General features: G+C 66.3%; 3 protein-coding genes across 4 annotated transcripts; 1 reads left to right on the top strand and 2 right to left on the bottom strand.

Annotated features, from left to right (window-relative positions):
- Positions 1–545: 545 nt before the first annotated feature.
- CARM1 (coactivator associated arginine methyltransferase 1) lies at positions 546–10,462 on the bottom strand. Its single transcript, XM_054183530.1, is given in 19 exon segments — positions 546–758; positions 867–935; positions 1,039–1,116; positions 1,282–1,372; positions 1,374–1,395; positions 1,488–1,577; positions 2,094–2,188; positions 2,190–2,232; positions 2,443–2,532; positions 2,671–2,756; positions 2,942–3,023; positions 3,143–3,233; positions 4,044–4,067; positions 4,070–4,220; positions 4,489–4,599; positions 5,699–5,803; positions 5,927–6,033; positions 6,158–6,283; positions 10,301–10,462. Coding segments are annotated over 19 exon segments (1,743 nt in total). The 5' UTR covers positions 10,446–10,462; the 3' UTR covers positions 546–621.
- Positions 10,463–13,514: 3,052 nt separating this feature from the next.
- Positions 13,515–17,199, bottom strand: C25H19orf38 (chromosome 25 C19orf38 homolog). Of its 2 annotated transcripts, XM_054183532.1 has the most exons (9): positions 15,840–17,199; positions 15,390–15,484; positions 14,996–15,295; positions 14,834–14,914; positions 14,650–14,736; positions 14,330–14,357; positions 14,159–14,202; positions 14,031–14,068; positions 13,515–13,939 (listed from the first exon to the last, which is right to left on the bottom strand). In XM_054183532.1, the coding sequence occupies exons 2-9, from the start codon at positions 15,421–15,423 to the stop codon at positions 13,832–13,834; spliced, it is 720 nt and encodes a 239-aa protein (XP_054039507.1). In that variant the 5' UTR covers positions 15,424–15,484; positions 15,840–17,199; the 3' UTR covers positions 13,515–13,831. The 2 variants fall into 2 exon arrangements, with proteins under 2 accessions (XP_054039507.1, XP_054039508.1); XM_054183533.1 differs by lacking the exon at positions 14,330–14,357.
- An 18-nt stretch (positions 17,200–17,217) lies between these two features.
- Positions 17,218–20,569, top strand: TMED1 (transmembrane p24 trafficking protein 1). Its single transcript, XM_054183536.1, has 5 exons — positions 17,218–17,427; positions 17,879–17,976; positions 19,198–19,318; positions 19,356–19,412; positions 20,351–20,569. The coding sequence occupies exons 1-5, from the start codon at positions 17,269–17,271 to the stop codon at positions 20,567–20,569; spliced, it is 654 nt and encodes a 217-aa protein (XP_054039511.1). The 5' UTR covers positions 17,218–17,268.
- Positions 20,570–23,395: the final 2,826 nt, after the last annotated feature.

Genomic DNA, 23,395 nt, shown 5'->3' with positions numbered 1-23,395 from the left:
GGTGGGGGGCGTCCCCGCCGCGTGTTTCCCACTCCCCCCCCCCCCAAAGAGGGGAAAAGAATCCGGGCGCCGACCGCAGCGGGGCTCAGTCCTGCACCGGGAGGGGGGGGGGGGGGGCGGGCAGGAATGGGGCTAAAAGAGGAGCTTTTGGTACATTCAGCCTTTTCCCCGCCCCTGCCCCCCCTCCCTCTCCCCCCCAAAAAAAATAAAAAAAAAAAAAAAAGGGATTTCGGAAGACGGCACCCCAGCAGCGCGGGGGCCGGCGGCTCTGGCTTTCCTTTAAAAAACAAACAAAAAAACCTCCCCGAAACAACCCCCACCCCACCCCCCCCCCCCCCAGGAAAAAAAAAAAAAAAAAAAATCATCAACAAAAATAACACCCCGAAAACCCTCCAAAACGGGTCCGGCGTCGATGAGGAGCGGAGCGCTGGGGGGGGAGGGGGGCGTCCGAAACCCCCTGCCGGGGCGGTGGGGGTGTGCGTCCCCGTTCCCCCCCCCCCCAACCCCGCAGGTGTTGGGGGGGGGGGGGTCGTCGGGGGGCAGGCTCGGGGCCGGGGGGGGGGGGTGGGGGGGGAGCTGTCGATTTGGTTTTTCCTGGCGCTGGGAGTCCCGGGAGCCCCTTTAGCTCCCGTAGTGCATCGTGTTGGTGGTGATGGACATGGGGGAGGCCATGGAGATGGCGGGCCCCCCCATGGTGAACTGGCTGTTGAGGGGGTAGTGGGTGCTGGAGCCGGCGCCGCTCTGGCCGCTGGAGGAGCCTGGTGGGGGGGGGGGGGGGGGGGGGGGAAAAAGGGGGAGATGGGGGTCAGCGGGAGGGGAGGGGGGGTCCCGGGGGGGTTTGTTTTTTTTTTAGGGTGGGGGTTTACCTTGGACGATGCCCGTGCTCATGATGGAGCCCATCCTGGAGTGAGTGTGGTTGACGATGCCGGTGTTGGCTGTTGGGGGGAAGGAGGGGGGGGGAGTAGGGTGAGGTGGGGGAGGGGGTTTGTGTTGAGGACCCCCCCCCCGAGACCTCCCGCCCCCCCTCTTCGCGCTCACCTAAAGGAATCAGGTTGTTATGGCCGACGTTGGAGCCGCCGGCGATGACGCTGCTGAGGTCGTACGCGGCGGGCATTCCTGCCAGGCGCGAAAAGGGGACGGGGGTCAGGAATCAGGACACCCCCCCCCCCCCCACCCCCACAAACGGGGGTTTGTGTCGTGTTCCCCCCCCCCCCCGCCCCAAACCTCTTCGAGGGGGGCGGTTCTGGCGTTTTTTTCCGCCCTCCCACCCCGGGCACCCACCGGCCACGGCCATCCCCGTGCTCATGTTGTAGGTGCTGCCCGTGTTCCACATGTTCTCGGAGGGGGACGTGTAGTGGGAGCCGGGGGGGGGGCGAAGGGGTCGTCCCCGTGTACCTGGGAGGGGGGAGGTGGGGCAGCAATGAGGCCTGGGGGGGGGGGCGGCTTTTTGAGGCCCCCCCAGCCCCCCTTTCCCCCCCTGACCCTACCTGAAGAAGGGGTTTTTCAGGTCGAGGAGGTTGCTGGACTTGGAGCCCGTCTGGTCCACCTGGGCCACGATGCTGATGTCGTAGCTCTGTCTGGGGGGGGGGGGGACGGGACACAGGCTGTGAGACCCCCAACTGCGCCTGGGAGGGGGGGGAAATGGAGGGCCGGACCCCCCTGACCCCCCCATCCCGCCCCCCGGGGAGCGGCGGCAGCATCTAGGTCGCCCCCCTGACCCCCCCATCCCGCCCCCCGGGGAGCGGCGGCAGCATCTAGGTCGCCACCGGGAGCTATAAATACGCTGCCAAAACTGGGGCAGGGCCCCCCCCCCCACCCCTCCCCGGCCAAAACTGGGGCAGGGGGGCCCCCCCCCCGCCACGCCGTGTGTCCCGTCCCCCCCCCGCCACGCTGTGTGTGTGTGTGTGTGTGTGTCCCCCCTCCAAAGCTATTCCAGGCGCGGAGGGACCGCGGCAAAACCAGATGGCGGCTGGCACAACCCAAGCCGGGACGGCGGCTCCGGCAAGGGACCCCCCCGCCCCCCCGCCGCCACCACCACATCCCCTGGCTGTGGGGTGAGGGTCCCGTGCCCCCCCCCCCCGGTGCCCCCCCACCTCTTGTTGGCGATGAGGAGGCAAGTCCCTGAGAGCGTGTCGCCGGCTTTGGCGAAGAGCGGCGACTGGAAGAGGCAGCGGACCTGGTACCAGTGGGGTCAGCGGCTCGGTGGGGGCCGTCGAGAGCCACACCGTCATTCTTGGGGGGGGGGGGGGGGAGGGGGGCAATAAAAAAAAAAAAAAAAAAGAAAAAAAAAAGAAAAAAAAAAGAAAAAAAAAGAAAAAAAAAAAAAAAGAGGAAGGGGGGTGGGGGGGGTGAAACACAGCCCTGCGCCCCCCCCGCCCCCCCACCCCCCTCTCTGTCTGTGCTCCCCCCCCCCCCCCCCGCCCCCCCCCCGCCCATACGTACATGGAGCCGATGAAGGCCACGTCGAACCAGAAGGCCAAGCCGTGGACCAGCCCCGAGTGCAGCATGTGGAATTTGAAGGGGATTTCTATCCTGGAAGGCGACGCCGAGCCCGTCATCGAGCTGGTGGTGGTTGGGGGGGGGGGAAGATCCAAGCTGCCCCCCCCACCTCCCGGGGTGCCCAAAGGCTTTGGGGGGGGGGGGCTCATCCGGGCCCCTCCCCGCACCCACCTGTGCAAATCGCCTTCTTTGGCTTCTAAGAAATTCACGGTGTATTTGACGGATTTGGCCATTAAGATCCTGATATCGAAGGTGTCCTGGTTGGGGGGCGGGGGGGGGGGGGGGGGGAAAGTAAGCGTGGGGTCAGCGGTTGGGACCACCCCCCCCCCCGCTCCCGGCCCACAGGACCTCCCCCGGCTCGCCCAGAGCCCCCCCAACGGTTGCTCGTCCATCGTCCGTCTCCCCCCCCCGGCCCCGAGGAGGGGACTTGGGGGCCGCTCACCACCACGGGCTGCCTGAAATACTCGTCCACGGCCGCCCCTCGGAGCGCGGAGAGGTCGACGCCGTGGAAGGAGGGCTGGTACCTGCAGGAGGGGGGGGGGAAAATTTAAGAAGTTGGGGCGGGGGGGGGGGGGCGGCTCTGGGGGAAGGCGTAGGGATCCTCCTGTGTGTCCCCCCCCCCGCCCCCCGGGGCTGGACTCACCAGAAATTGGCCTTGGTGAACTGCTCCATGTAGAGCTGCTCGTCCGTGAACGGGGCCAAGTGGACGTCGCCGATCGTGGGGAACATGTTCCCTGGGGGGGGGGGGGAAAAGGGTCAGGGAAGCGCCCTGCTGCCCCTCCCCGGCCTCGTGGGGTACGGCAGAGCGGGAAAAGGCCCCCCAGGGTGCCAGGAACCCCCCCCCATCCCCAGGCTTGGGGGGTCCAGGAGACCGGGAAAGAGCCCCCCCCCATCCCCAGGACACCAGGAACCCCCCCATCTCCAGGCTCGTGGGGTCCAGGAAAGAGCCCCCCCCCCCTCCCCAGGACACCGGGAACCCCCCAGCCCCATGGGGGAAGCAGTCACTGGCCCTTCCCTGGGCTTATGGGGTCCAGCAGGACTGGGAAAGAGCCCCCCAGGATACTGGGAAAGAGCTCCCCCCACCCCCAGGACACCGAAGCCCCCCATCTCCAGGCTCGTGGGCTCCAGGAGACCAGGAAAGAGCCCCCCAGGACACCAGGACACCCCCACACACACGCTGGGGAAGCGCCTACTCCCCTTCCCCAGGCTCGTGGGGTCCAAGAGACCAGGAAAGAGCCCCCCCAGGACACCGGGAACCCCCCAGCCCCATGGGGGAAGCAGTCACTGGCCCTTCCCTGGGCTTATGGGGTCCAGCAGACTGGGAAAGAGCCCCCCAGGATACTGGGAAAGAGCTCCCCCCACCCCCAGGACACCGGAACCCCCCCATCTCAAGGCTCGTGGGGTCCAGCAGACTGGGAAAACGCCCTCCCCCAAGGTGCCAGGAGCCCCCTCCCCGGGCTCGTGGGGTCGCACTGTACCCAGGGAGGTAAAGAGCGTCGTCCCCCCCGCCCCGGCACACCGCGACGCCCCCCCTCGGCCCTCACCGCTGGGTTTCAGGTACTTCTTGCGTGGAGGTAGCTCTCCAGCATGCGCTCGTTGAAGAGCATGTAGCCCATGGGCTCCGAGATGATGATGTCGACCTGCTCCGGCAGCGAAACCTCCTCCACCTTCCCCGGGATCACCACGATCCGCTCCGTCAGGTTGTTGCTCTTCACCAGCACCTGCCCCGGCAAAAAAAAAAAAACAAACCACGGGGGGGTGGGACACGGGACAACGACACACACAGGCTCAGGGGGGAGCGGAGCTGCCCCACGGCTCAAGAAGCCCCCGCCAAGGATGGAGCCGCGGCGGGAGGCGGCGCTCGGCATTCCCAGTGCCATCATCCCGGCGCTACTGGGTTGTACTGGAGGGTGGCTCGAAGCCGGTGGGGGGGGGTTTGGTGTGAGAGCACCGAGTGTGGTTCGGGAGGGGGGCAGGGGGGGGGCTCACCTCGGCGTGCTGCGCCATGGTGCTGGCTTCCACCGCGTAGATCTTCCTCGCCCCGGCCTGCGCCGCGAAGAAGGAGAGGATGCCGGAGCCGCAGCCGACGTCCAGCACAATCTGGGAGGGAAAAACGGGAAGGATATGGTGAAACCACCGGCAGCGGGGGGCTCGGCGCCGGCGTCCTCCCCCCTCACAGCCAGGATGGGGGTCCTCGGGGCCGGGGAACGCCCAAAATTTGGATTCCCAAGAGGGAAAACCAAGGTGGAGGCACCGGGAAACCACCTCCCACAGCAGCGGCAGAGCCAACCGGCTCCGGAGAAGGACCCGGCGACTCCCGCAAGTCATCATCCACCCGGCTGCAAGCGCTAATTTAGAAGCTCCGCTAACGAGTTGCGCGCACGGAGGCGGCTCCGCGACCCAACCGCCGCGTTCTCCCACCTGGGCGCCGCGCCGGCAACCGCGGCGGCTTCCCAGGGCTCGGCCCCGGCCGACTTCCCAGCACGGCGGGGAAAAAGCGGGATTAAAAATGCCGCGGCCGAGCCAGCGAGCGGCACCCGAGCGCCCAAATCCTCTTTCATCCTATATTTAACCCCCCCCGATTAGGGGGAGCGGCGGTGGCACGGGGGGAAAGCGGCTACGCCCCGGTGCCGGCAGCGCGTGGCTCGTGGCCACCGTCCCTCCTCCCGCGGGGGGGGTATTAAAGCATGTTTTTGGCAAATACTAAAAATAAAACCACTAAGAAAGAGCCGGGGAAGCACCAGAACGGAGTAAAAGCGGGGAGAAAAGGAAGGAAAAGCAAAAATCCGGGGGCTTCTTCCAGCTCCGGCGGGTATTTTTGGTGGATATTAAAAATAAAACCACCATGAAAGAGTCGGGGAAGCACCGGGAGGGATTAAAAGTGGGGAGAAAAGGGAGGAAAAGGAAAAATCCAGGGGCTTCTTCCAGCTCCGGCGGGTATTTTTGGCGGATATTAAAGATTAAACCACTAAGAAAGACTCGGAGAAGCACCGGGAGGGATTAAAAGTGGGGAGAAAAAGGAGGAAAAGGAAAAATCCAGGCGATTCTTCCAGCTGTGGGGTGCCATCCCCCTCCCGGCTGAGCGTGTGGGGCGGAGCAGAGCGTGGCGGCGGGAGCCAGACCCCGAAACGGGGCAGATTTGACCCAAAACCCCCAGATTTGACCCAAAACCCCCCAGCCTTCCTTCCGCTGCTCTGACCTTGTCCTTGAAGTCGCTGTGGTTCTGCAGGATGGCTCGCTGGTAGGTGCCCGTCCGCACGTAGTCCTGCATCATGTTCTGCTGCTGGGACAGGTACCCGTAGAACTGGCCGGTGCGGGGGTGGAGGGGGGGGACACACAAACATGGGTGTCACCGGTGCCGCCGGACCCTCTGCCGGCTGCCGGGGTTGTGGGAGGGGGGTGGGGGGGGGGCTGGGCTTCCCCTCACCTGGAAATACTGCACGGCCGAGGATTCCTCCGTCCGCTCGCTGAAGACCGAGCGCTCCGTGTTGTGGCCTCGGCAGTTTTTCAGGATGTTATAAAAAGAGCAGAAATCTGGCAGGAGGGAAAACACAAGGCGGCGGGGGGGGGGGGGGCGGATTTAGCCGTGGCGGGGGTGGGGACACACACACACACACAAGGGGGGGGTTCCCCCCCCAGCCCGGGGTGGGGGACGCACCGGTGGGGGTGGCGAACTGGACGAGGACGCTGTTGCAGCCCAGGGTGATGATGAAGGACTGTTTGCCCACGCGGCTGCACTCGGTCTCCCGCGACACGGAGCACTTGAACACGCAGACGTCTTCATCTGGGGGGGGGGGGGGGAAGAGAGAAAACGGGGGGGTGGGGGGGTCAGAGCCGGGCCAACCCCCCCTCGGCAAATGTAATTAGCTTAATTAACCTCTAGGGCAACGCAAGCCCCTCGTGCGCAGCCAAGGGGGTTTGGAGCCGAAATACTGATCTTTGCACCGGGACGGGGAGCACCGGCGCCGGGGGACACACACACCCCCCCCCCCCCAAATCTGCAGGGAATCCCACCTAAATCCGCAGGGATCCCCCCGAATCCATGGGGATCCCCCCAAATCTGCAGAGAATCCCGCCTAAATCCACAGGGATCCCCCCAAATCTGCAGAGAATCCCGCCTAAATCCGCAGGGAACCCCCCAAATCCACAGGGAATCCCGCCTAAATCCATGGGGACCCCCCAAATCTGTGGGAACCCCCCCAAACCTACAGGGACCCCCCCCAAAATCCACAGGGAATCCCACCTAAATCCACAGGGAATCCCCCCAGATCCATGGGGATGCCCCCAAATCCACAGAGAATCCCGCCTAAATCCACAGGGAATCCCCCCTAATCTGTGGGGATGCCCCCAAATCTGCAGGGAATCCCGCCTAAATCCATGGGGAGCCCCCCAAATCTGCAGCGAATCCCGCCTAAATCTGCAGGGACCCCCAAACCTGTGGGAACCCCCCCAAATCCACAGGGAATCCCGCCTAAATCCACAGAAACCCCCACAAATCCATGGGGATGCCCCCATATCGGCAGGGAATCCCGCCTAAATCCACAGGGAGCCCCCCAGATCCACGGGGGAGCCTGCCTAAATCCATGGGGACCCCCAAATCCGCAGGGAATCCCCCCAAATCCGTGGGGACGCCCTATATCTGCACAGAATCCCACCTAAATCTGTGGGAACTCCCCCAGATCCGCAGAGAATCCCCCCAAATCCCGGGAATCCCCCCAAATCCACAGGGAATCCCCCCAAATCCACAGGGAATCCCCCCAAATCCATGAGGATGCCCCCAAATCCATGAGGATGCCCCCAAATCCGCAAAGAATCCTGCCTAAATCTGCAGGAATCCCCCCAAATCTGCAGAGACTCCCGCCTAAATCTGCAGACTCCCCCAAATCTGTGGGGATTCCCCTAAATCTGCGGGAATCTCCCCAAATCCATGGGGCGATCCCCCCAAATCCACAGAGAATCCCCCCCAAATCCGTGGGGAACCCCCTAAATCCAAAGGGGACCCCCCCAAATCCACAGGGACTCCCCCAAATCCATGGGGACACCCCAAAATCTGTGGGGAATGCCCACAAATCCATGGGGATGTCCCTAAATCTGCAGGGAATCCCCTCAAATCCGCGGGGACACCCCAAATCTGCAGGGAATCCCCCATAGTCCATGCGGACCCCCCCCCACATCCGCAGGGGAGCCCCCCCAAATCCATGGGGATGCCCCTAAATCCATGGGAATCCCCCCAAATCCATGGCAGACCCCCCCAATCCACAGCGAATACCCCCAAAATCCATGGGGACCCCCCCAAATCCACAGAGTATCCAGCCTAAATCCACAGGGAATCCCCCCCAAATCTGTGGAGACCCCCCAAATCTGCAGCGAACCCCCCCAAATCGGCACGGAATCCCCCCAAATCCACAGGGATGTCCCTAAATCCACAGGAATCCCCTCAAATCCACAGAGAACCCCCCCAAATCCGCAGGGAATCCCCCCAAATCCATGGGGACTCCCCCAAATCCGCAGGGAATCCCCCCAAATCCATGGGGATGCCCCCAAATCCATGGGGGGACCCCCCCCAAATCCCGGCCCCGGTGATGCCAAGCGATGCCGGGGGCAGCCGGACGGAGCCGCCGGTGGCCAAACCGGGATGAACGCCGGCCACCTCGCCGCCGGCCAGCGCAGCGTTGCCTCGTTAGCCGCTTCGGGTTAATTAGCGCCTCCAGCCCCACCGGAATAAAAACCAACACACACACACACACCCCCCCCCAACCAAAAACGAGCCGCTCCGGCAAAACCGGAGTTTCCCCCCCCCCACCGCCATCCGGCAACTCGGTCCCTCTCGCCCCTGGCCCATCGCCGGGCCGGCCACGCGGTGCGTGAAGTTGCCCAATTTGGAGCGATATGAGGAAAACTGAGCCGGGGGGTGGGGGGGTGTGGGGGGGTTCCAGCCACCCACCCCCTCCACCCCCCCCCGGCAAAGCCATTAATTATAAAAATCCCGCCGGCGGCGTTAATCAGGCTCCGGCTCGGGGCCCCCGCGCTCTTTGTAGCCGAGAAAAAGGGCCGGCAGATGCGCTGAAAGGGCAAGCGAGACCCCCCCGGCCCCGGCCACACAAAGGCTTTTCTGGCAAAAGCCTGGAAAAATTGGGGGGGGGGGGGGGGAATGGGATGGGAGGAGGGGGGGGCGCGGATGAAGGGCGGAGGGTGTGCGTCGCGCCATCACCCGGACGGCGCTCGCCAAAACGGGCGCAAAAAACTCCGATTTCGGTGCTGAAAAGTCGCTTAAAATGTTAATTTTTGGCTCAAGGGGAGATGGACACACACGCACCCCCCCCCCACGGTGTCACCGAACCCCCCCCCACGGTATCACCACTCCCCCCCCCCCCCCGGGTACTGAGCCACCGGCCCTTGTGCCTCAGTTTCCCCATCGCCCACAGCAGGCGAGGGCTCCTCTGGCCCCGGCACGTTAATTACTCGCCCCCACTAATTAATCGCACCGTTATTCCCCCCCCCACGGTGAAGCGGGGTCTCTGGCACAGCACCGGGACCACCCCCCCCACCCCCCCCCCCAAAAAAAAAAAACCCAAAAAAGAAGGAAAACAGGCAATTCTCAGACGCAGACAAAGGGAACAGCAGGAACCGGAGAGACCCCCCCCCTCCCTCCCCCCCAGCCCCACTTGTTTTTGGGGGGGGACGGGACCCCCATCTCTCAGAGCCCCCCCTCCCATTGCCACTGCCCTGCCCACGGCGGGGGGGGGGGGGGGAACACGACGGCACTGGCACCCCCCCACCGACGCGGACTCGCTGGCCCCCAGAGCGCCCCCCACCCCCCCAGAGGGCACCCAGCCCCCCAGGCCCCCACCCATTCAAGCCCTACAAGCCCAGCCCCCCCCCCCCGACACCCCCATCCTTTCTGGCCCCCCAAGTCATTTCTGTCCCCCCCAGCCCCACATACATGACCCCCAGCCCCTACCCCCCCCATTCCCATACACCCCTCTGGGCCCCCCCCCCTAAGTCACTTCTGCCCCCCAGCCCCACACGACCCCCTGAGCCCCCCAAGCCATTTCTCCCCCCCCAAATCATTCCCCCCCGCCATCCCCACACCCCCCCGAATCACTTCTGCCCCCCCATCCCCACACGACCCCCCCCAGCCCCCCAAGCCATTTCTCCCCCCCAACGACCCCACAGGCCCCCCAACCCATTTGTCGCCCCATCCCCACACGACCCCCTGAGCCCTCCAAGCCATTCCCCCCCCCAGGCCGTTTCCCGCCCCCCCATCCATCCCCACACCCCCAGGCCCCCCCAGTCACTTCTGCACCCCCATCCCCCCACGACCCCCCCAGCCCCCCAAGCCATTTCTCCCCCCCCACGCCCCCCCAGGCCCCTAATCCCGACAGGACCCCCCGAGCCCCCAACCCATTCCCCCCCTCTCCCATCTCCCCCCCCCATCCCCCCTCCCCAGGCCCCCCAAGCCATTTCTCCCCCCCCACATCCCCACAGGCCCCCACTCCCCACACGACCCCCCAAGCCATTTCCCCCCCTCCCATCCCCACATCCCCCCCCACACGCCCCCCCTCCATCCCCACACCCCAGGCCCCCCAACCCATTTCCCCCCCCCCCCATCCCCACACGACCCCCCGAGTCCCCCAAACCATTTCTCCCCGCCCCACATCCCCACAGGCCCCCACTCCCCACACGACCCCAACCCATTTCCCCCCCGCTCCCATCCCCACATCCCCCCACGCCCCCCCTCCATCCTCGCCCCCCAGGCCCTCCCCGCCAGGCCTCCCCCCGCCGCCCCGCCCGCACTCACGGCCGTAGAGCGCCAGCCCGGCGCTGTCGGGGCCGGTGCGGACCTCGAGGCGCAGCGGCTGCTGCTCCTGGTGCCGCTGGATCTCGCCGTTGGCGTCCCCGATGGTGAGGAGCCGCACGCCGGGGAACACCGACACCGCGGCCATCTTGGAGCCGCCGCCGCCCCCCCCCCTCCCCTCCCCGCCCCCGCCCCGCGCTCGCGCCGCGCGCCACGCCCCGCCCCGCCCGGACACGCCCCCCCCCCCCCCCCCCCCCTCCCGGCAAACAGCGCCCCCTGCCGGACGGGCGGCCCGCACGCGCCGCCGCACCGGCACCGGGCACCGCCACCGGCACCAGAGACCGGGCACCACCACCGAGGAAAGGCACCGGAGAGCGGGAGCAGGGACCGGGACCAGCACCGGGCACTGCCACCGAGGAACGGCACCGGAGAGTGGGAGCAGGGACCGGGACCGGCACCGGGCACTGCCACCGGGGACCGGGCACTGCCACCGAGGAACGGCACCGGGCACCGGCGAGCAGGAGCAGGGACCGGGAGTGGCACCAGGGAGCGGGACCGGCACCGGGCACTGCCACCGGGGAAAGGCACCGGAGAGCGGGAGCAGGGACCGGGACCAGCACCGGGCACTGCCACCGGGGACCGGGCACTGCCACTGAGGAACGGCACCGGGCACCGGCGAGCAGGAGCAGGGAGCGGGAGTGGCACCAGGGAGCGGGACCGGCACCGGGCACTGCCACCGGGGAACGGCACCGGAGAGTGGGAGCAGGGACCGGGACCGGCACCGGGCACTGCCACCGGGGACCGGGCACTGCCACCGAGGAACGGCACTGGGCACCGGCGAGCAGGAGCAGGGACCGGGAGAGGTACCAGGGAGCGGGACCGGCACCGGGCACTGCCACCGGGGAACGGCACCGGAGAGTGGGAGCAGGGACCGGGACCAGCACCGGGCACTGCCACCGGGGACCGGGCACTGCCACCGAGGAACAGCACCGGCGAGCAGGAGCAGGGACCGGGAGTGGCACCAGGGAGCGGGACCGGCACCGGGCACTGCCACCGGGGAACGGCACCGGAGAGTGGGAGCAGGGACCGGGACCAGCACCGGGCACTGCCACCGGGGACCGGGCACTGCCACCGAGGAACGGCACCGGGCACCGGCGAGCAGGAGCAGGGACCGGGAGTGGCACCAGGGAGCGGGACCGGCACCGGGCACTGCCACCGGGGAAAGGCACCGGAGAGTGGGAGCAGGGACCGGGACCAGCACCGGGCACTGCCACCGGGGACCGGGCACTGCCACCGAGGAACGGCACCGGGCACCGGCGAGCAGGAGCAGGGACCGGGAGTGGCACCAGGGAGCGGGACCGGCACCGGGCACTGCCACCGGGGAACGGCACCGGAGAGTGGGAGCAGGGACCGGGACCGGCACCGGGCACTGCCACCGGGGACCGGGCACTGCCACCGAGGAACGGCACCGGGCACCGGCGAGCAGGAGCAGGGACCGGGAGTGGCACCAGGGAGCGGGACCGGCACCAGGCACTGCCACCGGGGAAAGGCACCGGAGAGTGGGAGCAGGGACCGGGACCAGCACCGGGCACTGCCACCGAGGAACGGCACCGGGCACCGGCGAGCAGGAGCAGGGACCGGGAGAGGTACCAGGGAGCGGGACCGGCACCGGGCACTGCCACCGGGGAAAGGCACCGGAGAGTGGGAGCAGGGACCGGGACCGGCACCGGGCACTGCCACCGAGGAACGGCACCGGCGAGCAGGAGCAGGGACCGGGAGTGGCACCAGGGAGTGGGACTGGCACCGGGCACTGCCACCGGGGAACGGCACCGGAGAGTGGGAGCAGGGACCGGGACCAGCACCGGGCACTGCCACCGGGGACCGGGCACTGCCACTGAGGAACGGCACCGGGCACCGGCGAGCAGGAGCAGGGACCGGGAGTGGCACCAGGGAGCGGGACCGGCACCGGGCACTGCCACCGGGGAACGGCACCGGAGAGTGGGAGCAGGGACCAGGACCTGCACCGGCACCAGGCACTGCCACCAGGGACCGGGCACTGCCACCGGGGAACGGCACCGGACACTGGCACAGGGGAGCAGGAGCAGGGAGCGGGACCGGAACCAGGCACCGCCACCGGGGACTGGGCACTGCCACCGAGGAACGGCACCGGGCACTGCCACCACTGGGGACCGGGAACTGCTACTAAGGAACGGCACCGGGGACCGGCACCAGGGATCAGGAGCAGGGACCGGGACCAGCACCGGGCACTGCCACCGGGGAGCAGGACCAGCAGCAGGGACCGGGCACTGCCACCGAGGAACGGCACCGGGGAGCGGGACCAGGCACTGCCACTGGCACCGGGCACCGCCAGCAGGAACCAGCACCGCAGAGCAGGGAGTGGGACCCAGCACCGGGGAGCGGGCACTGCCACCGGGGAGCGGGGACCAGCACCAGGGACCGGGGAGCAGGCCCTGCCACCGGAGACCGGGCACTGCTACCGAGGACTGGCACTGGGGAGCAGGACCAGCACCAGGCACTGCCACCAAGGACCGTCACCGGAGAGCAGGACTGGCACCAGGGACCGGACAGTGCTACCAGCACCAGACACTGCCACCGGGGACCGACGTCATCACCAGGAAGCGGGCACTGCCACCAGAGAGCAGCACCGTCACCGGGGAGCTGGCACAGCCCCTGGGGAGTGGCACCGGCATCAGGGACCGACATGAGCACTGGAGACTGGGCACTGCCACCAAGTACTGGCACCGGGGACCAAGCACTTGCCACTGGCACTGCCACCGGGGACCGAAGCCAGGGAGCGGGAACCGTCACCGGGTACCAACATCAGGGACCAGGCGCTGCCATCACCACCGGGCACTGCCACCAGCAGCGGGGAGTGCCACCGGCACCGGGGACCGGCACCAAGGACCAGATACTGCCACCGGCACTGGGGCTGGCACCGGTGAGCAGGCACTGCCACCAGGTACTGGCACCCAGACTGCGTACTGCCACCGGCACCGGGTACCGGCACTGGGTACTGGCACCAGGAACGGCCACCGGCCCTGGGCAATGGGCACCGGGAAGGGCAGGGGCACCAGGCATTGCTACCAGCAACGGCACCGGGCACAGACAGCACTGGATAACGGGCACTGCACGCGGTGCCGTGTGAGCACCGGGCATGGCAGGGACACGGCACCCACATCCTGCACCGACACTGGGGGCAAACACCTTTATTGACACCGGAGCCGGCTCCGGAGACGCCCCGGCACAGACACAGCGACTCAGGGCACCCAGCCCGGCTCTGCCACGCAGGATGGGGTGAGGAGGAGGAAGGCCATTTGCCGGCACCAAACTGCCAGCAATGCGTCAGCACCTCTCCCGTGCCGGGGGTCTCACCGGCAGCACCAGGAAGCCCCCGGTGCCTCGCCGACCTTGACCCCACGCGGCCCCCTCCCTCGCGGTGCTGCCGGGGGCTCCTCACGCTCTCCAGCAAAAGGGTGCCGTGGCGAGCGCCGGCAGAGACAGCACCACCGCAGCTCACGCCAAGGACCTGAAGGTGCTGAAGTGGGGTGCAGCGGGGGGGGACGCCCGGGGGTCTATCTGCGGGGACGTGCCAGTGCCATCACCAGGTCCCGGTGGCATGTTCTGGCAGGGAGGGAGAGGTGAGGGTGAGCTGGGGTGGACACCGGCAGCCGGGTGACCCCAAAACCAAGCCAGGGCAGGCACGGGGACTCACCACGCTGACGGCGTAGATGCAGTTGTCATAGGAAAGCTCTGTGGAGACAAAAAAAAAGGGTCAAAAAGGATGGGTTTTGGGGTGCCGGCAGAAGCGGCACCGCCCCGGCGCGGGGGTCTGGGCCTTACCGGTGGTGGGGTATCGCGTCTCCGTCCAGCACGACGCCGGCTGCCTGCAAGGAGAAGGGTGGTGGGAGCGCGGCGGGCAGGGAGGAGGCAGCGGGGACCCGGTGCCGGCGGGGGTACGGGGGGGTCCCAGGGCGGCTTAGCCATGGTGGCACCAGCTCCGGCCGCTCTCACCTCTTTGCCCGCTGTCTCCTGGCCTCAGCTGGCGAGAGAGAAAACAGAGACGGGTGGAGGCGCAGCCGGGCTCAGCCACGGGGGCGGCCGGAGCCATGTGGTGACACCAGGGGGGACCCAGCGGTGCCTTAAACCCGGTTCTCCCCCAACCACGACCTCCCCCCGGCAGGTCCCTGCCACCAGTGACGCGCCCAGAGCTGGCAGGGATGGAGAAGGGATGCGCCTGCCAGCACTGAGCCCCAAGATGCCGATCGCTGTGGGCACAGCCGGGACCCGGCTGGGCACGGCCACGCTGCTGAGAGCCCCTGTGCCCCACGCACCTTGCCAGGCTGCCACCGCCGCCGCCGCCAGCAGCAGCAGGACCAGGCTGGCCATGCTGACGGCAACCGGGAGAAGCCAGGACTGATCTGGAAGGGAAGAGAGAACATCACTCGCTGGGAAAACCCCGCGCAGCCACTGAGCGTCACCGGGAAAAAGCCACCAGCGCTGCCGCCGTGCCGGTACCTTGCCGCAGAGTGGTGGAGGTTGGTAAGGGATGGCCAGTATCAGCGGTGGTGGAGGGATGACAGCCGGCGTCACTCGAAGCTGGGGAGAAACACGCCGAATTTGGGTCGGTTGCATTCCCAGTGCCCCACCCGCCGCCCCCAGCATCCCCCCCACCCGCACCATTCACCACGATCTCCATGCTGAACGCCGACACCTGCCAGGCGCTGCTGTTGTGGCTCCGGTACCGGCACCGGTAGCACCGGGAGGCCGGGGTGGCTTCATCCAGGGTGAAATCAACTCTGTGCTCGCCCGGCTCGGCAGAGATGCTCTGTGTGGGAACGCTGGCGCCCACCGCAAAGAGCTCGAAGGTGCTGCCGGCATAGCTGCGTGGGGCGAAGCAGGTGATTTTCGGGGGACCCCCGTCCTCCGGAGAGAGGAGCCCAAGCGGTGGTGGGGAGAGCGTTGGCGCTGTCACGGCCCCTGGAGAGAGGGACAGGAGCCAGATCCCACCGTCAAGCACCCAGCGCAGTGGCTGATTCCCACCCAAACTCGGGCGGAGAAGAGGAAAAAGTACCTGCCACGAGGAGCAGAAACTCCAGCTTCATCATCCTCCTCCTCCCGGATCAGGGATTCCAGAGACCCCCTGGCACCAGAGGGTTCAGTTCTCAGCTGAAAAGAAGAAGAAAGAGGATTTTGCTCAAGATGAAATTTCATCACCCAGGAAGGAAATGACAGAGAGTCCCCGACTACAGATTTGGGTTATTTTTTTCCCCCCCTTCATTGCACAAAAAAGGCTTTTTCCACCCAGTGACCAGAGTGGTGCAAGCTCGGCTCTGCGCAAAACAGGCTCCTCACAGAGGACGTGATTTCCTGGGGCTCCCTCCCCAATTATCCCAATGAGATAGTTTAAAAAAAAAAAAAAAAAAAAAAGGTGTAAATGTGCGTAATGAGGTGCCACTCAGGAGTGACACCCAGATGGGACCCTAACCCAGACCCCCGAGGGGGTGATGACGGGGAGACGCACCTCCTTGGGGCTGATGATACGGGCACAAAACGAGGGGCCGTTCCTGGAGTCCCCGACCCCGAGGGACGCGATGGCATAGGCTGGGCTGGTACTGTGGCATGGGGAGAGCTGGGGCAGAGGCAGCGGCGGCAGAGACCGTGTGCCGGATGCACCCCCCACACCCGCTTCCTCCTGCAGCCGCCCCGAAGCTGCGAGGAATCGGGGCTGAGGGGTCAGGTTGCGGCCGGGCTGTGGCCCTGTGGCCCCGTTTCCCTGGGAGGGTGAGGCTGAGGCCCGGGGTTGAGCCGGTGTCAGGCTGGGGAACAGCCCCACACCCCAACATTGCTCACAGAGTCCCCCCCGGTCTGCCCCCCGGCCCCTCAAACTGCCCCAAGACCTCCCAAATCTGCCCCAGAGCACCTGAATCTGCCCCTAACCACCCAAATTTGCCCTGGGACGTCATAAATCTGCCCCATGGCCCCTCAAATCTTCCGCAGGTCCTCCCAAAACTGCCCCAGTCCCCCCAGATCTGCCCCATACCAAGCAAATCTGCTCCACGGGCCCCAAATCTGCCCCAGGACTCCCCAAATCTGTCTCAGGAGCCCCCAAGTCTTCCTCAGGACCTCCCAAATCCGCCCCAGGACCTCCCATATCTGGCTCAGGAGCCCCCAAGTCTTCCTCAGGACCTCCCAAATCCACCCCAGGACCCCCCATATCTGGCTCAGAGCCCCCCAGATCTGCCCCTAACCACATAAATCTGCTTCAGGGCCCCTCAAAGCTGCTCCAGGCCTCACCAGATCTGCCCCAGGGCCTTCCAAATCAACCCCAGGGCGCCCCAGATCTGCCCCTAACCACGTAAACCTGCCCCAGGGCTCATCAAATCCACACATAACCACCCAAACTTGCCCCAGAGCCTCCCAAATCGGCCCCAGGCCCCTACCAAATCTGCCCCTAACCACCTAAATCCGCCTCGGCACCCCCCAAACCTCCAAATAATCATCCAAACTTGCCCCAGAGCCTCCCAAATCAGCCCCAGGGGCCCCCGAATCTGCCCCTAACCACCTAAACCTGCCTCGGGACCCACCAAATCCACATATAACCACCCAAACTTGCCACAGGACGCCCTAAATATGCCGCCGGGTCCCCCCCGCGGTGCACTGTGGGAGACGGGCTCCCCTCAGCAGCGGCCCCGGCGCCCGGGCTGAGGAGGGGGGAGGGCCCTGGTCCAGGCCGACCAATGAGAAGCCAGAACGCCAGGCGCCGGCAGGGACCAGCCAATGAGCGGAGAGGATTCCGGCCCCGAGGACCCCGGCCCGCGGGGCGGCCCCCGGCGGGGCCTGAAGCCCCGCCGCGCCGCTCCCGCCTCAGGCGCCCGCCGCGGCCACTCCTCTTCTCCTCGCCGGGTCCTTGGCGGGGGGCGGGGCCTGCCTTAAAGGCGCCGCGGGCAAAGATGGCGGCGCGCTGGCTGTGGCTGCTGGCGCTCTGGGCCCGGCCCGCCGCCGCCCCGCCGCCGCCCGACGCCGAGGTGACCTTCGTGCTGCCCGCCGGCCGCCGGGAGTGCTTCTACCAGGGCGCGCCCGGCAACGCCTCCATGGAGGCCGAGTACCAGGTACCGGAGGGGGCGGGGCCTGTGAGGGGCCGGTACCGAAGGGGGTGGGGCCTGTACCGGAGGGGGCGGGGCCTGAGACGAGTCGGTACCGAAGGGGGTGGGGCTGGTACCGGGGGGGCGGGATCCGGGAGGAGCAGGTACCGGAGGGGGCGGGGCCTGGGATGAGCCGGTACCGAAGGGGGTGGGGCCGGTACCGGAGGGGGCGGGATCGGTACCGGGGGGCGTGGCCTGTGAGGGGCCGGTACCGGGGGATCTGGTCCGGTACTGGGGTGGGGGGGGGAGTTGGGGCCTGGGGTGGGTCTGTAACGGGAAGCTGGAAGCAGCGCTGCCCTGGGGAGGTACCGGGAGCGGGGGGAGCCGGTACCGGGGGGGGTACCGGGAGGAGGGGGAGGGGGTGTCCCCGGTGTCCCGGTGTCCCGGTGTCCCGGTGACCCCGTCCCCGGTGGCGCAGGTGATCGGCGGGGCCGGGCTGGACGTCGACTTCTCCCTGGAGAGTCCCTCGGGGCGGCTGCTGGTCCGGGAGCACCGGCGCTCCGACGGCGCCCACACGTGAGCCCCCCCCCGCCGGGGCCGTGTCTGTGTGTCCCCCCCCCGGGGCTGTGTCGTGTTCCCCCCCCCCCGCCCCCCAATTCCCGGGACCCCGCTCCCCCTTTCCCACGTTTCCCCCCCTATTCCCATGGTTCCCCCTCCCCCCATTCCCGTGGGTGTCCCCCCCCCCATTCCGGTGTCTCCCGCCTTGTCCGTATTTTCTCCCTCCCCTCCTCGTGTGTCCCCCCCAATTCCCATGTTTCCCCCCCCCATTTCCATAGTCCCCCCCCCATTCCCGTGTCCCTTCTCCCCCTTTCCCATATTCCCTCTCCCCCATTCCTGTGTTTCCCCCCCCTATTTCCGTGTCCCCCCCCGTTCCCGTGTCCCCTCTCCCCCTTTCCCACGTTTTCCCCCTTATCCATGCCCCCCCCCGCCCCTTGTCCATATTTTCTCCCTCCCCTTCTTGCGTCCCCCCCGTTCCCGCGGGTCCCCCCCATTCCCGTGTCCCCTCTCCCCCAATTCCCATGTTTCCCCCCCCATTTCCATAGTCCCCCCCCGTTCCCGTGTCCCTTCTCCCCCTTTCCCATATTCCCTCTCCCCCATTCCTGTGTTTTCCCCCCCCTATTTCCGTGTCCCCCCCCGTTCCCGTGTCCCCTCTCCCCCTTTTCCCATGTTTTCCCCCTTATCCGTGTCCCTTCTCCCCCTTTCCCATATTCCCTCTCCCCCATTCCCGTGTTTTCCCCCCCTATTTCCATGTCCCCCCCGTTCCCGTGTCCCCTCTCCCCCTTTTCCCATGTTTCCCCCCCCCATTTCCATAGTCCTCCCCCTTTCCCATATTCCCTCTCCCCCATTCCCGTGTTTCCCCCCCCTATTTCCGTGTCCCCTCTCCCCCTTTCCCATGTTTTCCCCCTTATCCATGTCCCCCCCCCACCCTTGTCCATATTTTCTCCCTCCCCTTCTTGCGTCCCCCCCGTTCCCGTGGGTCCCAGCCATTCCCGTGTCCCCTCTCCCCCTTTTCCCATGTTTTCCCCCTTATCCGTGTGTCCCCCCCCAGGCCCATGGTCCCCCCCCCCCACCTCCATATTTTCTCCCTCCCCTTCTCATGTCCCCCCAGTTCCCGTGTCCCCTCTCCCCCTTGCCCGCGTTCCCCGTCCTCTACCATCACCCCCCCCGTCCCCGTCCCCCCCCCCCTTGTCCCCATCCCTGTCCCCCCCCCACTGACCCCTCTGTCCCCCCCCCCAGCGTGGAGCCCACCGAGGCCGGCGACTACAAGCTCTGCTTCGACAACTCCTTCAGCACCATCTCGGAGAAGTTGGTTTTCTTCGAGCTGCTCTTCGACGCCCGCCCGGAGGAGGAGGAGGAGGAGGAGGAGGAGGAGGAGGCGGGGGGGGGAGGAAGGCGAGGGCTGGCCGGCGGCGCCCGAGGACGCGCTGGACGTCAAGATCGAGGACATCAAGGTGGGGGGGGACGAGGGGGGGGTGAAAAAGGGGAGATTGCGGGGAGAAATTCGCGACCGTGAATCCTGGGATTCCAGCAGGGTTCCTGGAGGGTTCCCCAAGGATTCCAGGAGGGTTCCACAAGGATTCCCCCCCCCCCCCCCAGGAATCCAGGAGGGTTCCAGGAAGGTTCCCCAAGGATTCCGGGAGGATTCCACGAAGAAAGATTTCCCCCACCCCAGGAATCCAGGAGAGTTCCCCAAGGATTCCGGGAGGATTCCATGAGGATTTCCCCCCCCACCCCATTCCTCCAGGAATCCAGGAGGGTTCCAAGAGAGTTCCCCAAGGATTCTGGGAGGATTCCACAAAGATTTCCCCCCCACCCCATTCCTCCAGGAATCCAGGAGGGTTCCCCCCACCCAGGAAACCAGGAGGAATCCAGAATCCAGGAGGGTTCCAGGAGGATTCCACAAAGATTCCCCCACCACCACCCCGAGGAGTCCAGGAGGAATCCAAGGATTCCGCGAGGACCAAGAGGGTTCCCCAAGGATTCCGGGAGGATTCCACAAGGATTCCAACCCACCCCCAGGAATCCAGGAGGGTTCCAGGAGGGTTCCCCAAGGATTCTGGGAAGATTCCACAAGGATTTCCCCCCCACCCTGTTCCTCCAGGAATCCAGGAGGGTTCCCCAAGGATTCCACAAAGATTTTTCTCCCCCCCACGAATCCAGGAGGGTTCCAGGAGGGTTCCCCAAGGATTCTGGGAGGATTCCACAAAGATTTCCCCCCCACCCCCCACCCCATTCCTCCAGGAATCCAGGAGGGTTCCAGGAGAGTTCCCCAAGGATTCCAGGAGGATTCCCTCCACCCGGGAAACCAGGAGGAATCCAGAAGCCAGGAAGGTTCCAGGAAGGTTTCCCCAAGGATTCCCCAAGGATTTTCCCCCCTCCCTTCCCCCAGGAATCCATCGAGACCATGAAGAGCCGCCTGGATCGGAGCATCCAGATGCAGACGCTGCTCCGAGCTTTCGAGGCTCGAGACCGGAATCTTCAGGAGAACAACCTGGGCCGGGTGAACTTCTGGTCGGCCGTGAACTTGGGGCTGCTGCTGGTGGTGGCCGTTCTCCAGGTCTACACGCTCCGGAGCCTCTTCCAGGACAAGCGGACGGTGCGGACGTAGACAGGGGACGGGGACGGACACACGCACGGAATATTCCGGAGCCGGGACACCCCCCCTACTCCGCCACAGCTGCCGTTTCTCCCTCCCGGCGGGGATTAAACCCACCCAGTTCTACCCCGGTGTCTTGGAGAATCCCGGGGGGAAGGGGGGGGGGGGGTTTTGGGGTGAAACCCCCCGCGTTTAATCACTGCAGGGTCTCAGATCCGCCGCCTCCGAGTGGTTTTGGGATGGAATCCCTTTATTCTGGGCACGCTGGGAGTCGCGGGGATGCATCCTGGGGATCCCCCCGGGGGTGGTTTTATGGGCTCAGCTGCGGCCTGGGATCGGCCAAACTCCTCGGGATCAGCTCCGCCGGGAGGGAAAAGGTCCCGGAGGAGCCGGGAAGGACTTTGCCCCGGGAAAAGGTTCCGCGCTGGCTCCGATACGGCCCGACGAGCTGCTCCCCCGGTGCCGGAGCCCCGGGGCTCGGCCGAACGCCCAGGAAGGACCCACCGGGTCCCTCCGGCTTCGGGGAAAACCGGGATTTTCCTTGGCAGAGCTGGGATTTCTCCCCCACTCCTGCCCCCAGGAACCCCCCCGCGGCTGCAGGGTTGGTGGGGAGGGGCTGCAGGGGACCGAATCCCACCCGACGGACAAAATCCAGCGGGAAAAATACCCAGAAAAGGGAATTTAAGCAGGAAATATGCCCGTAAATGGGGGGGGGGGGGGCTGCTGCGGGGCCGGTGGAGCTCAGAAGGGCCGAGGGGGGGGGTTGGGGGGGGCGGCGAAGGAGCCGGACGCCTGGTTTTGGGGAAAAAAAGAGCAGAAAAAAGAGCGGTTAGAGATGGGGACCCCCCCCCCCCCCCCAGGCTGGGGGGAGATGGGGGGGGGGCCCCGGCACAATTCCTGCTCGCCCACCGAGTCCCGGCCTGGGGCCTGGAGGAGGTTTGGCCACTGAATCCCCCACTCCGGCTACCGAGTCCTGTCCTGGGCCTGGAGGAGGTTTGGCCACTGAATCCCCCACTCCGGCTACCGAGTCCTGTCCTGGGGCCCGGAGGAGGTTTGGCCACCGAATCCCGTGGTCTGGCCACCGAGTCCCATCATGGGTTCCGGAGGAGGTTTGGCCACCGAATCCCGTGGTCTGGCCACCGAGTCCCATCACAGGTTCCGGAGGAGGTTTGGCCACCAAATCCCCCACTCCGGCCACCGAGTCCTGGCCTGGGACCCAAAGGAGGTTTGGCCACCAAATCCCACGCTCTGGCCACCAAGCCCCATCACGGGGCCTGGAGGAGGTTTGGCCACTGAATCCCGCAGTCTGGCCACCGAGTCCCTGCCTGGGGCCCAGAGGAGGTTTGGCCACCGAGTCCCGTGCTCCGGCCACTGAGTCCCGTCCTGGGGCGGCCGAGCTCTGGTTCCTCCTCCGGTGCCGGTTCCGACTTACAGCGGGGGGGGGTGGGAGGGGGTGGGGGTGCGGTTTGGGGCAAATAATAAAAATTTTGGGTTTTCAACAGCCACTTTGAGGAGCTGGGGCAGAGACGACCCGTTCCCGGGGAGGGGGGGGAGGCTGCGGTGACACCCCCGTCCCGCAGGAGGCAGGCAGCTCATGGAGAGCAACGGCCCCCCCCCCCCCATCCCACCCCCCCAGAGCCCCCTCCGCCCGAGACCCCCCCCCAAAACTCCCCCCCATTCGGGACCCCCCCAAAAAACTCCATTCGGGCCCCCCCGCAAGCGCCCTTGATTCAAGACCCCAAAAACCCCCTGGATTTGAGCCCCCCCCCCCAAAATACTCCCCTGGATTCGAGCCCCCCCCCCCCCCCCCCCGCAAAAGCGCCTTTGATTTGACCCCCCCCCCCGCAAAAGCCCCCTCGATTTGAGACACCCCCCCCCCCTTTTTGATTCGATCCCCCCCCCCCCAAAAGCCCCCTGGATTCGTGCCCCCGCCCCCGCGATTGGCAGCAGCAGGCGGAGGAAAGAGCGAGACCGACCCCCCCCCCGACCCCCCCCCAAAAAAAAAACCCCAGAGATTTCCGCCGCCGCATTCGCTTTTTTTTTTTTTTTCCCCTTTATTTTATTTTTTTTAATTTTATTGATTTTTTTTTTTTTCCTTTTTTCGGTTCATTAATCGGATACAGACCGGAGGCACTTAACGCTGGGGGGGGATTGGAGGGGGGGGGTTTGGGCAGCCGAGGTGAGCGAAGGGGGGGGGGGCAACACCGGCCGGGACCCCCCCCAGCCATGGGGAGGGGGGGGGTTGGGGGCGAGAGCCACCTCCACGGCACCGAGCAGCCCCCCCAAAGCCGGGGGGGGTCCGACCGGGCTCGTTAATGGATTAATTGCCGGGGGGGACACACACACCTCGTTGCCTTGGGGGGGGGGGGGAGGAAGGCGGCCCCCCCCCACGCCCCCCCCCACGCTCCCGGCTGGGGCTGGAGTCGCTGTTTGTAAAAACCTACGTTTTTTTCGTCGCGTTTGGGGTTTTGTTTTTGTGTTTTTTTTTTAAATTTCAATTTTCCTTTTTTTTTTTTTAAACTTTTTTTTTTTTAATTTTTTTTTTTTTTTTTTTTTTTTTTTTTTTAATACAATTTCATAAAGTCCGTAAAAATATTTACAACCTCCCGCTCCCAGCCGGAGCCCGGTGGGGGGGGGGGGGGGCGGAGGGGGGCAAGGGGGGGGGGACACAACACACACAACCCCCCCCCACCCCGGTTCTAAGGCAACGGGGGGGGGGCCGGAATTATTTGGGGCGACCGGACCCCCAAAACGACCCCGGGGGGGGGGGGCTGAAGGCAGCGGAGAGGAAGGAACCCCCCCCCCCCCCTCCTCCTCGGCGCACCCCCCCAAACGGGG

Source organism: Rissa tridactyla, chromosome 25 (genome assembly GCF_028500815.1).
Source record: "Rissa tridactyla isolate bRisTri1 chromosome 25, bRisTri1.patW.cur.20221130, whole genome shotgun sequence".
Lineage (NCBI taxonomy): Eukaryota > Metazoa > Chordata > Aves > Charadriiformes > Laridae > Rissa > Rissa tridactyla.
Note: the sequence above shows the minus strand (reverse complement) of the source record. Positions and strands in the feature narration are given on the sequence as shown.